This window comes from Sphaerodactylus townsendi, linkage group LG05, assembly GCF_021028975.2.
Source record: "Sphaerodactylus townsendi isolate TG3544 linkage group LG05, MPM_Stown_v2.3, whole genome shotgun sequence".
In the NCBI taxonomy this organism is placed as follows: domain Eukaryota; kingdom Metazoa; phylum Chordata; class Lepidosauria; order Squamata; family Sphaerodactylidae; genus Sphaerodactylus; species Sphaerodactylus townsendi.
The window spans coordinates 56,655,695-56,669,008 of NC_059429.1; the positions used below are offsets into that span (position 1 = coordinate 56,655,695).

Consider the following 13,314-nt stretch of genomic DNA (forward strand, 5'->3'; position numbering starts at 1 on the left):
TATGTTTGTGCAGATGACGATAAGACACATCTGGCAGAACAATTGTGCAACAGTTGCAACAAGGGAGGGATATCTTGTTTCTTTCCCTGCCATCACATCTGCTCCACATCACCCCTAGCAGCACTACCACTGCACAGTTGTACATGAGCTTTCCCCTCATTTAAAACACCTTGAGAGTGGGGGGGGGGGAGCTAACAAGGTCTATTAGGAGCTATACACTGTTCCACAGAAAGATAACAGAGGAGATGTATATTCCTCTGCCACAGAACAAAACATGGCAGATCTTCTTTGTTATGTAGAATGCTCCACCTGTGTCCTAGTGCCTACCTAGCCCTGCTCCCCCCATCCATTTGAAAGTTTAATGATAGTTGTTTGATGAACTATACATTTTCTTGTATTAAAGTACCATGTTCAATAAAGTACTAACTAAAGTATTAAAGTACCATGTTCAATTGTCTTGGGTGATTTGGGTCAGGAGTGGATATGGTCATATCCTCTGTTAGCAGAGTGCCATGGTCCGACCATTTTGCCTTGAAGGTCTGGGTGGATACACTGCGCCAACCCTGTCTAGGCAACGGACTGATTTATGTCCACCAATGGAGACTTATGGAGGCTATTGGTCTCCTGAATTCTCTATGGGACCCTGAGCCCCCTGGCACCCTAAATGAGCAGGTGGAGGGCTGGAATTCCAGGCTCTCCAATGCCATCGAGGTGATTGCTCCCCGGCATCCTCTTCACCCCTATCTGCGGCGGGCTCCCTGGTATACCCAGGAGCTGCACCAGATGAAGCGGGAGCTCAGACGACTAAAGCGAGTGTGGAGGAAGTCTTACAATGGAGCTTCGCGAACAACCTATATAAAACGTTCATAAAAGCCTATGAGTTGGCAACGAAGAGGGCAAAGAGAGAGCACTTCTCATCCTCTCTCATCTGCTAGCTCTCACCTGGCACAACTGTATCGAATTGTTTGGCTCCTCACTGCATTGACAGAGGGTTCCACAAATTCTCAACTGGCTATTGGCTGTGAGGCATTTATGAGTTTTTTTGCAGATAAAGTCATGTCACTCTGCTGGGACCTTCTGGCCACCTTTGATACAGTTAGGGAACTCGAGGCCATCACTGTCTTCAGGTCCTTGTATGGACCGGTTTTCCCTGCTCGCTGAGTCCAATGTCGACAGGGTCCTAGCTGCTGTTAGACTTACTACCTGCCCTCTGGTTCTGTGCCCCTCCTGGCTGATAAAAGCTTGCCAGAAGGAGTTATGACCACACCTGTTGAATATCATCAATGACTCCCTTGAGCAAGGAGTGTTTCCTGGTGGGGTGAAGGAGGCAGTGGTCCACTCACTCTTGAAAAGACCATCCTTAGATCCCGGTGATCTGGCCAATTACCACCCCATTTTGAATCTTTCATTTCTGGGGAAAGTAATTGAGAGAGTGGTGTTGGAGCAGCTTCAGAGCTTTCTGGAGGACACAACGGCACTCGATTCCTTCCAGTCCAGCTTCCATTCTGGACATGGGATGGAGACCATCCTTGTCGCTATCACAGATATGCTCCGCATGCAGCTGGACCAAGGCGGATCGGTGCTGCTAGTATTGCTCGATCTTACTGCAGCGTTTGATGTGGTCGACCACAACCTTTTGACCCACCGCCTGGCTGCTTCCGGTTGCGGGGCACTGTCCTTCAGTGGATTGCCTTGTTTCTCCAGGATAGGGGTCAGCAGGTGTGGTGTGGGGACCAGGCCTCCCAAATATGCCCACTTCAGTGCAGGGTACCACAGGGGGCCTTGTTGTCCCTGCTCTTATTCAATACCTACATGCGACCCCTTGCTCAGTTGGTGCGGAGCTTTGGGCTGTGACACCCAGCTCATTCTGTTGATGGGCGGGGGGCAGCCTCTGCCCCTGTGGTTCTACAGCATTGCTTGAAGTCAGTTGCTGGTTGGTTGAGGCAGAGCAGGTTAAAACTCAATCCATTGAAGACAGATTGAAATACATTCAGTTGTCATTAGTTACTGAACTTGTATTTGGGATACAACATACATCATAAAATGTTGTGGAATGGTATAGTATACCACATTTTGGCAATTATAGTCAACAGTTCCATTCTTCCTAGGTAAGTGTCCAATTATCTCCATCTTTCAGCTGCAGTGGCCCTCCCAGGCACTTTCCAATTCCATCCCTACTGCTGTCTGCCCCCTCCTCCCATTTTCATATTGAAAATTCTTACACAGTTGTGACAAATGAAATAATTAAGTAATTAATAGCTCAAATACACCAAATAACAAAATTCAAAATTCATCCTAAGAAGAAGGGGGGCAGGCCAACAGTCAGTCAGGATTGACATAATCCTTCTTCTTGGCATAGATAAAGGTGACCAGTTAAAACTCAGTTTGTTCATCTGTCCAAAAAGATACCCTCCTGGTTTGGCAAGTCCTATATCTGGGTGGGGCAACTTTTATTGAGGACCAGTTCCTACCTCTTACCAAAAGACTCGAAAAACCTTAGGCTATTATCTCATGAGGCTACAGGCAAAATCATACCACAATCCTCACTACTGGCCAATTTTTTTCTTTTCCCAGCAGCAGCTGCCTTCTGGAATTTTTTGCCACATTGGCATAGATCTCTTGCAATGCTTATGTTATGCAAGTTAAGTTATGGATACTGCATTATGGGAAACAATTCTTTATCTCCAGAAAAGTGCTCTGTAAGTTGATTGTACTTTTTCCCTTGGGCAAATTAATCTCATTTCTTGTGTTGTTCCAATTTTTTTTTATTTTTTTTATTTTTTTTTTATTTTTATTAAAAATTACAAAAGCCATTACAATTTCCAGTGTCTTTGTCATTGACTGTGTTGTTCCAAATTTTGTCCATAAAATATATAATTTTTCAATGTTGTCTAGGCATCAAATAATCAGACTTATGTGACAAACCAATAATACATAAACAAAGGCATACACACACATGCATATATATAATATACATAGAAATAGCATACTTCATACATATAAATACAATTTAAAAGTCACACATGTACACAATGCAAACAAACCTACAAAACCAACAAGGAAAACTGAAGAATCAAAACACTGACAAAAATGTAAATAAATATTAAAAACTAGCAAATTAGAAGATATTTGCTCACCCATAGAGAATAATACTGTCTTACCTTACATGATTTCTTTTTAAGTTTGAAAGAAATTGATTTATGTGAATGACTCTGACAACTAAGAAGTGTTACATGAGCAAGTATTATTATTTTCATTAAAATGTATTCACTAACCAATGTTTATGTGTCTTTACAGTTGCTCCAACCATTCAGGAAATAAAAGCCAGTGGTGTGACGCTTGGAGGGGCTGGATTCATCAGATGTGAAAGTGCAGGTGTTCCTTCTCCAACCTTTGAATGGTACAAAGGAGAAAGAAAGTAAGTTTGTAGAGTATTTCTTTCTGTTCTCTGCAAAGTATTTTTTTTAAACTTGGGGTGTTTTTTCTTGTTATCTCAGAAACAAGCCAATCCTCCGTGCATTGCTGGGAGTTGCATAGTGGTTAAGAGCAGGTGTACTCTATTCTGGAAAATCGGGTTTGATTCCCCGCTCTGCCGTTTGAGCTATGGAGGATTATTTGGGGAATTCAGATTAGCCTGTGCACTCCAACACACACCAGCTGGGTGACTTTGGGCTAGTCAGAGTTCTTCTGAGCTCTCTCAGCCCCACCTACCTCACAGGGTGTTTGTTGAGGGAGGGAAGGGAAAGGAGATTGTCAGCCCCTATGAGTCTCCTTACAGGAGAGAAAGGGGGGGGGATATAAATCCAATTCTTCTTATCCTTCAAATATAATTTCCAAAAGAACTACCTTAATATACACTGAGATCTGCAAAAACCAGTTATTTATTGTAATGCAGGTATCTGGTCCAGAAAGACATGTCATCTGTGTATTTCTGACTCATTTGGATTAATCAAACAAAGACTGTGAAGCAAGTTTGCACAGTTAAAATTCTATAAAAATAATATTTATGAGCAGAATAGCATTGATTTAAATATTAATATGCTTTTTTTTTCAAATTAGACATCATGTGAGAAACATCCTAAAAGCCTTGACTAAAAAATGTTGGGCTTGATCCCTGCTGTTCCACTCAACTAGATGGAAACTCAAGGTTTCCACCAGAACCTTGTCACCAAAGGAAGCCTCCACGCCTACCTGAGCTGAGTGGTAGGATCCAGCCACTTCATTTCATTAGAACATATTAAACAAACAAGATGTACATGAAAGCTTCAAATCATGATAATGTTCTATATATTTAATTCCCAACTGTGTCTCCTGCCCATGGATACTTACATCATCCACAGATAAGGGGCATACTTCCCACCAATAGGTTCTTCTGCAGACTTGGGAAATTCCCTGAGTCTGCAGAAAAGTCTGAAATTTAAAAAGGGGATTTAAATCTCCCTGTTGTTGCTGCCTCTGTTGTAACATTAGTGGTAACAGACTGGAATTGGGGGTAGAGAAGGTCACACCTGCCCAGAGAGGCTCCAGGCAAGCAAGTGAATGGGGCTGGGAGGGAGAAGGATGGCCCACCCACAGGATTACAACGGGATATAACCCGTTGTGGGTAAGAACTTCACACAGTTCCCGCCCTTGCACCAGGTCTGCCCCAGTTTATCACCCCCAACCTAGAGTAAATGAGAATCGTGCTATCAGCAATTTTTTTCACAAAGATCGGGTTGGAGGCGGCACTGAGCAAACAGCCCTGCACGGGAGGCACGTTTCTCGTCCACACCTTTTTTCTTTTGTCCCCCCCCCGTCTCTCTCCTGCATGGCCGGACAGGAGATCATGGATGTCCAGGGATGTCGGATGGCTGCGGGGGTTGTCCATGGCTGGCTGCATTGCTACGCAGCCAGGAAAGGCAAGTACATTAACAATAGACGTGTCTCCATGCAAAGGCACATCACCCAGGTGTGTTGGTTTTGGGGCTGCCCACCTGAAGCTGTGTGAAGGGCCCAGGCCTGCACCAGGCTCATGTACCCCAGCTGCACCCTGGTTTAATTGGCCCATGCAGAAGGGGCCTCTGGCAAGTGAGGGGGAGGAGAGGAGTCCTGGAGCTAAAAGGAAAAGGAGGATGGGACTCCCTCCAATGAGAGAAAGATGTGTTTCACCCCTGTGAGTTTTGCAGACCCCCTCCCCCCTTCTCTATGTTCTAATAGCAATGTGGGCCAAATATGAGGATAAGTAAATCCTATGGTTGGAGCTATAAAAAGACAAGATAGATCTTTCTACAAACCTGAACGATACCCCAGGTCTGCCGAAAAAACTGAAATCTAATATATATTAGAGTTGTAGGTCCTCAGTGGAATATGTATCTAAAGGCACAGCATTAAAAATGTCAGTGAAATATTGATGACATATGTTGCTGGAATATTTGCAGAAAAATTGCCTGTTGAGAAAAAATCACTGGAGATGACTGACAAGAATTTCTTAAAGTCTTTCTTGGTTGTTGCCCTAATCAGAGAATCTCAATTATTGTTAATGGCTATGATATTTTATTGTCTAGGTACGGAGCAAACTCTGAATGTGGAAGTAATCTTGCAGAAGATCAGTGTAGTTTGTGTTCCTTTAAATTAAATAAATTCCTCTCAGCTTGTGCTTAAGTCTGTAGCATTCATCAGTAAGTGTGACCATGTTATTTTTTAAAGTGTGTGAAATAGTATAGTTCCAAACATGCATCTGATTTTATTAACAAATTCCTCAAAGAGATCAGAAGTCCAAGATATAGATTGCAGCTCCAGTATAGGTTTTAAAGAAAGAAAATCCTGGATTTTTAATGGCTGGGGTGTCAGACCATTTCATTACAAGTACAGAATTATCCGTAATAGAGGGATTAGGCAAAGAAGTAGATGTGCTAGTGGTTAGGATTAAGCTCAGGGGAAAGGTGATCACTCAAGTAATAATGTTGAATTTGAAAGTCTAATACATAGTCCATGAGATGGGGGGATGAGAATATAATCAATAACACTGCAGCCCCTAGATGAAGTGAAAGTGAAATCACCTGAACAAAGCACCTTTGTTAAAATTAGAATCTGAGATGAGCCAAAGCAAGTATAATTAATGGCTTCTGGGAATTTCTTGAGTTTTATCTTGGCATGAGCAATACTGGTAAATTTCGTATTTGGCTTCATTGGGCTTTAAAGTTATCATTAAAGCCAAATAAGCCAAATACCTGATTCAGTAAACCCGAATATTTTTGGATTTTCCAAAAAAATCCCAAAAAATTCAAGTCAGTTTGATTGTTTAGGTATTTTTAGTGTTTTTTTAAGCAAGTGGCACCAAAATTGCAGGGTATCTTCAGGAGACTCTCTTGATGATACCCCCCAGGTTTTGTGAAGTTTGGATCAGGGGATACAATTTTATGGATCCCCAAAGGGTGTTCCCCATCCCCCTTTGTTTCCAAAGGGAGCTAATAGGAGATATAGGCTACCCCTTTGAGGGATCATAACATTACACCCCCCGAACCAAAACTTCACCAAACCTGGGTGGTATCATCCAGAGAATCTCCTAAAGATACTCTTCAATTTTGGTGCCACTAGTTCACCAAACCTGGATATTCTTGCCAGGAGAGTCTCCTGAAGCCACCCTGAAAGTTTGGCGCCTCTACCTTGAAAAATGTGCACCCTACAGAAACCCCTCAGAAATTCCCCACTGGCTATAATGGAGCCACATCAGATCAGAGAATCTGTCAGAGACCCAAACACTGCAGTATCTCCTCCTAAGGAAGGTGCTCCAGTCCTTCAATTATCCTCGTTGCCCTTCTCTGCACTTTTTCTATTTCTTCGATATCCTTTTTGAGATGTGGCCACCAGAGCTGAACACAGTACTCCAAGTGTGGTCGCAATACTGCTTTATATAAGGGCATGACAATCTTTGCAGTTTTATTATCAATTCATTTCCTAATAATCCCCAACATAGAGTTTGCCTTTTTTACAGCTGCCATGCATTGAGTTGACATTCCCATGAAACTATCAACTAAGACACCCAAATCCTTTTCCTGGTCTGTGACTGATTGCACTGACCCCTGTAGCGTGTATGTGAAGTTTGGGTCTTTTGTCCCTATGTGCATCACTTTACATTTTGCTACATGGAATTCCATTTGCTATTTCTTTGCCCACTCATCTAATTTATAAAGGTCTGCTTGGAGCTCTTCGCAATCCTTTGTGGTTCTCACCACCCTACATAATTTGATATCATCTGCAAACTTGGCCACCACGCTACCCACCCCTACTTCCAGGACATTGACGAATAGGTAGCGAGCACTGGTCCCAAAACAGATCCTTAGGGGACACTCCTTACATCTCTCTATTGTGAGAATTTCCCATTTACACCCACCCTTTGCTTCCTGTTTCTCAACCAGTTTTTAATCCATAGGAGAACTTCTCCTCTTATTCCTTGATTGCTGAGCTTTCTCAATAGTCTCTGGTGAGGAACTTTGTCAAAAGCCTTTTGGAAATCCAAGTAGACAATGTCCACTCGTCTCCCTTATCCACATTTACACCCTATTTACTCCCTCAAAGAACTCTAGTAAGTTTGTAAGGCAGGACTTGGCTCTGCAAAAGCCATTCTGACTCTTCCTCAGCAGGTCTTGCTTTTCTACATGTTTTATAATTTTATCTTTAATGATAGAGTCTACTAATTTACCAGGAACAGATGTCAAACTGACTGGCCTGTAATTTCGTGGGGGCCCTCTAGGCCGTTTCTTAAAGAATGGTGTGACATTGGCCATCTTCCAGTCTTCAGGAATGGAGGCTTATTTCAGTGATAAGTTGCATATTAAAGTGAGAAGATCAGCAATGTCATGCTTGCGCTCTCTAAGAACTCTTGGGTGAATGCAGTGTGACTAGGGAATTTGGTAGCATTTAGTTTATCAATGGCTGCCAGAACTTCTTCCTTGTCTACCACTATCTTCACTAGTTCCTCAGATTTGCCTCCTAAGAAGTTTGGTTCAGGTGCAGGAATTTTCCTCACTTCCTCTTGGGTGAAGACAGATGCAAAGAATTCATTCAGCTTCTCTGCAATCTCCCTGTCATCCTTTAGCACACTTTTTGTTCCTTCGTCATCTAATGGGCCTACTGCTTCCCTAGCTGACTTCCTACTTTTGATGTACTTGAAGAACTGTTTGTTACTGGTCTTGATGTTCGTAGTCATGCGTTCCTCATAATTCTTTTTTGCCTCCCTTACAGCTAACTTGCTTTTCTTTTGCCACCATTTGTATTCCTTCTCGTATTTTTCATCAGTCAAGCTAGACTTCCATTTTCTAAAAGACACCTTTTTTCTGATAGTTTTCTCAACCTCCCTTGTTAACCATGGTGGCTTTCTTTTGGACTGGGTGCTGCCTTTTCTAACCTGCAGAACACATTCTAGCTGAGCTTTTGTTACTGTGTTCTTAAATAACCTCCAAACATCTTGGACAGTTTTGACTCTCTTGATTTTCCCTTTCAGCTTCCTGCACACTATCCCCCTCATCTTTGCAAAATTTCCCCTTCTGAAGGCAAATGTAACTACATTAGTAGTTGTCACTTGCTTGCATGCATACATATTGAATCTGACAGCATTGTGGTCACTGTTCCCTATCAGCTCAACAACACTGACTTCCCATACCAGGTCCTGGGTTCCATATAGAATTAGATCAAGGATCACATCTTCCCTGGTTGGTTCCACAACCATCTGCTCTAAGCCACAGTCATTTAGCATATCCAGGAATGCTCTATCCTTACTATGACCTGAACATGCATTTTTGCAGTTTATGTGGGGATAGTTGAAATCACCCATTACCACTACATTTTTGCTTTTGTTGGCCTCTCTAATTTCTTTTTTCCATCTCAGAATCCTCCTGTGTGCTTTGGTCAAGCGAAAAATAATATATTCCTAATATTAGACTATCCTTCACCCCTGGTATTGATATCCACAGTGCTTCTGTAGAGGAATCAGCTCCCCTTTCATTGTCTTTTATGAGACACTATGCTCTCTTTGATGTAGAGGGCCACCCCACCCCCGATACACCCTGTTCTATTCTTCCTGTAGAGCCTGTAACCTGGGATAACAGCATCCCACTGGTTCTCCTTATTCCACCATGTCCCACTATATCAATGTCCTCCTTCAAAACCCTGTACTCCATCTCCCCCAATATAGGTTGAATGCTTCTACTATTAGCATAGAGACACCTGTATACCCTGTTTCTGTCCCTAACTTGGGATTTATGTGTTTTGCCCCCTAGCCCTTTGTAGATGCTATCACTTATCACATGCACATTGCTATGTTTCACACTTGTATGTGGTTGATTTAGAAAAACCTCCCTCTCTGTCTGCATCCCCATAGATACTGTATTCCAAACCAAAGTCACCTCAGCTCTGGTTGGCTTTCCCCCAGGGATCAGTTTAAAAGCTGAGGAGGACTGAGGAGAAACAGCCTACCACAGGAAAAATATTTCTACCATACATCAAGGGAATCACAGATCAAATAGGGAAGCTGATGAAAAAGCATTACCTACAAACCATTTTCAAACCCACCAGGAAAATACAGCAGATGCTACGCTCAGCAAAGGACAAGAGAGACCCCCCTCACTTCTGCAGGAGTATATCGCATACCCTGTAGCTGTGGAGAGGTCTACATAGGAACCACAAAACGCAGCATTCAGACCCGTATTAAGGAACATGAAAGACACTGTCGGTTTAACCATCCTGAAAAATCTGCAGTTGCAGAACATGTGTTAAACAAAACTGGACATAACATTTTATTTGAGAACACTGAAATTTTGGACAATTCAGCAGCCTATTATGTCAGACTGCACAGGGAGGCCATTGAAATTCACAAACACCAAGACAACTTCAATAAGAAGAGACTTTGAAGATTAGCAGGGCCTGGCTCCCAGTACTTAAAAATGGACTGATAACCCCACCCGCAATACAATGCACTCAACCACATCTTTGCATAGCAAGTCCCACCCAAACAGTTAATGATTGGTTCCCCACCCTGGGACATGGACAATATACCACACTAAACTTTCCCTTCTCACTTAGACATAGTGGGCCACTACCCACTTTCCTCACTAAACTGCAACGCCGCTGCGACCCCGCAATGAAAAGCCTCCGTGGCTTCTGACCACGGAGACATTTGTTCCCCACACGTTTGCAATTCTTGAAATAACGCGGGCAGCAAAGAGCGGGAGTTCCGTTGCAATGAGGGGAATGGAGCGCTCCGATTGGCCGTCGAACGTGTGCATCATGAGTTACGTGAAAGTGGCGGCCAGCCGAGGGCGGGTCTCCAGTGTGATTGGCTGGGAAGAGGTTGTTTATGATAGGTTCACACGAGCGTGAGTGTGAACGTCATCAAAGAGGCGCTAACAGCCCTCTATTAAGACGTCGGCACATGCTGACGTCAGCAGTAAATCGTTGGCTGCGCTTTCTGTGGAGACACGTCATCAGCAGTGTTTGGAAGTGAAAGCAGAAGCCAGCTCGCACGCACGCCTCTTGTACTTCCTCATTCGCTCAGCGCCGACATTTTCCATTTGCTCGGCACAGGCTTTGAACAAGTTGAGACGTGAAGACGTGACTTCGACTGGGTGTCGACACGTGTCTACATCATCACTACGCGCACTTTTAGACGGGGACACCCCCACTTAACAAGATGGCGCTCCCTGTTCCCTGATTGGCCGTGAGCTGCGCGTCACAGCGAATCAGCCGCGCGCAAACAGCCGAGGTTCCCCACAACCCCGCGGCACCCGCGGGGGTTTTTAAAAAGTTGCTCTTTTTAGCGGAGCTAATTTGCCGCGCAGCCAGGAGGCGGGAGAGAGGTAAATCCCTGGCAGCCGCGCAGTGAGCGCCGGAGATGTGGGGAGCGTCCAGGACCCCCGTGGCTTTTAAAGAGGTGACCCCGCGGCTTATGGTGAGTGGATAGTGACCCAGTGAGAAACAGGTGATAGGTACTGCATGTACTTCAATAGCTGCAATATAAAACTGTTTATTTCCAAGCTGGCCATTGAATTTTACAGTATAAGTAATTGCTGTATTGTCAAAGGCTTTGACGGCCTGATTCTTAGAGAGCGGCCTGGGATATTGTTTGCTCTGATTCCAGCTGGTATCTCATTAACAGCTTCTTTAGCTGGGAGTGGGGGTAGGTTTTGGATGCCTGTTTCTCACTGTCCGAGGAATGTGTGTGAGTGTGTCTTCCCACCCAAAAGTGGAGTAGGGAAGGAGTTGGGAATAACAGTGCCACTGTGGGGGATATAATGCTTTGCCTGTTTTATTTATTCAGTTCTGTCAATAAGAAGTCATCAACATTTCTATGCTTGTAATCAATAAATAAGAATTCTGCTTTCAAAGTACCAATTTGTCTGCTGGAGAAGTCTGAGGTTGTGACACTTCTTGGTCATGCCACCCAAATTCTGGAACTCTCCCCAGAGAGACTCTCCTGTCCTCTTCTATTGCCTTCTTCTGCCAATGGGTAAAAATGTTTTTGTTTTGTCTGGTATAGTGTTGAGCAATACCAAAAATATTTAGTAAAATTTGGATTCGGGTTATTCGGGCATAAAATTATTTGTATGCCTGAATAAGATGAATATCATATTTGGTATACCCAAAGATATTCAAGTATCCTGAATAATTTGGGTCTGTCTGATTTGTTTTTGTGTGTGTGATGTTTTTTTCGTTTTTGGCCTGCACAGGGTGCATTTTTAAAGCTAGCAGCACCAAAACTTCAGGGTATCTCTCCTGATGATACTACCCAAGTTTGGTTCAGGGGGTCCAAAGTTATGCCCCCATCCCCCATTGTTTCCAATGGGAGCTAATAGGGGATACCCTTTGAGGGTCCATAATATTGGACCCCCTGAACCAAACTTGGTCAGTGTCATCAGGAGAGTCTCTGGAAGATACCCTGAAATTTTGGTGCTGCTAGCTTTATGTTGCAGTACATGTTCTGCAACTGCAGATTTTTTTCATACACTGTCAACTTAACCATCCTGAAAAATCTGCAGTTGCAGAATATGTCTTAAACAAAACTCGACATAACATTTTATTTGAAAACACTGAAATTCTGGACAATTCACAAGGTTACTTTGTTAGACTTCACAGGGAGGCCATTGAAATTCACAAATAACAAGACCACTTCAACAGGAAAGAAGAGACTCTGAGAATTAACAAAGCTTGGCTACCAGTACTTAAAAACACCAAAAGCAAACCCCAAGGGCATACTAAGTTTATGAAACAATTGATTCCACCTAAACACAGGATTTGCATTCACCAATACTGCTGCTGCTGCAGGTCATGAAAAGGTAAATCATTCCCTGGACTGATAAGCCCCAATACAATACTATCAACCACATCTTTGCATAACAAGTTCCACCCCAACACTTACTGATTGGTTCCCCACCCTAGGACATGGATAATATATACCCCAAACATTCTCTTCTCTCTGGACAAAGTGTGTAACAAACTTCCCTCTGTGATACACCTCTGAAGATGCCAGCCACAGATGCAGGCGAAATGTTAGGAACAAAATCCACCAGACCATGGCCACACAGCCCGGAAAACCCTCCAGAACCAGTTTAAAAGCTGTTCTGCCACCTTTTAAATGTTGAGTGCCAGCAGCCTGGTTCCTTTTTGGTTAAGTTGAAGCCTGTCCCTTTTGTACAGACCTGCCTTGTCCCAAAAGGTGCTCCAGTTTCTAACAAATCTGCCTTACACCACCTTCTCATCCACACACTGAGACCTTGTATCTCCGCTTGCCTAGCTGGAACAGCTTCCCTGTGCGTGGAACAGTTAAGATTTCTGATAATGCCACCTTGGGGATCCTGGACTTCAACTTGTTATCTAGCAGTCTAAATTTAGCCTCCAGAACCTCCTGGCTTCATTTCCCAATGTCATTGCTGCCAATGTGGACCACAACTGCTGATTCCACCCCAGCACTGTCTAACAGCCTACCTAGATGAAGCGTGACATCCGCAACTTTCGCACCAGGCAGGCAAGTCACCATATGGTCATCACACCTCTCACAAACCCAACTCTCTACATTCCTAATGATCGAATTGCCTACTATGAGAAGCCCCCCATTTCCCCGAGGGGTATCCTCGGTGCGAAAGGATAGCTGATCACCAGCTAAGGAAGGGGTTCCATCTTCCACCACCTCAGATGGGCACCCTCCGTCCCCCAGACCCTCATTCTCCATGACATCTGAAGAGATGTCACCCTGGGAGTGGGACTCGGCTGTTAGATCTCTGAAAGCCTTGTCTGCCTCTCTCAGCTTCTCCAGGTCTGCCACCTTGGCTTCAAGAGAACGCA

General features: G+C 43.8%; 1 protein-coding gene across 4 annotated transcripts in view; it reads left to right on the forward strand.

Moving 5' to 3' along the window:
* Positions 1–13,314, forward strand: part of NEGR1 (neuronal growth regulator 1) — a 744,190-nt gene that overhangs the window by 517,159 nt on the left and 213,717 nt on the right. For all 4 annotated transcript variants that reach the window (XM_048495755.1, XM_048495757.1, XM_048495758.1 and 1 more), the window contains exon 5: positions 3,298–3,418. In XM_048495755.1, coding sequence (XP_048351712.1) covers positions 3,298–3,418 — 121 coding nt within the window. The remainder of the gene's footprint in view (positions 1–3,297; positions 3,419–13,314) is intronic.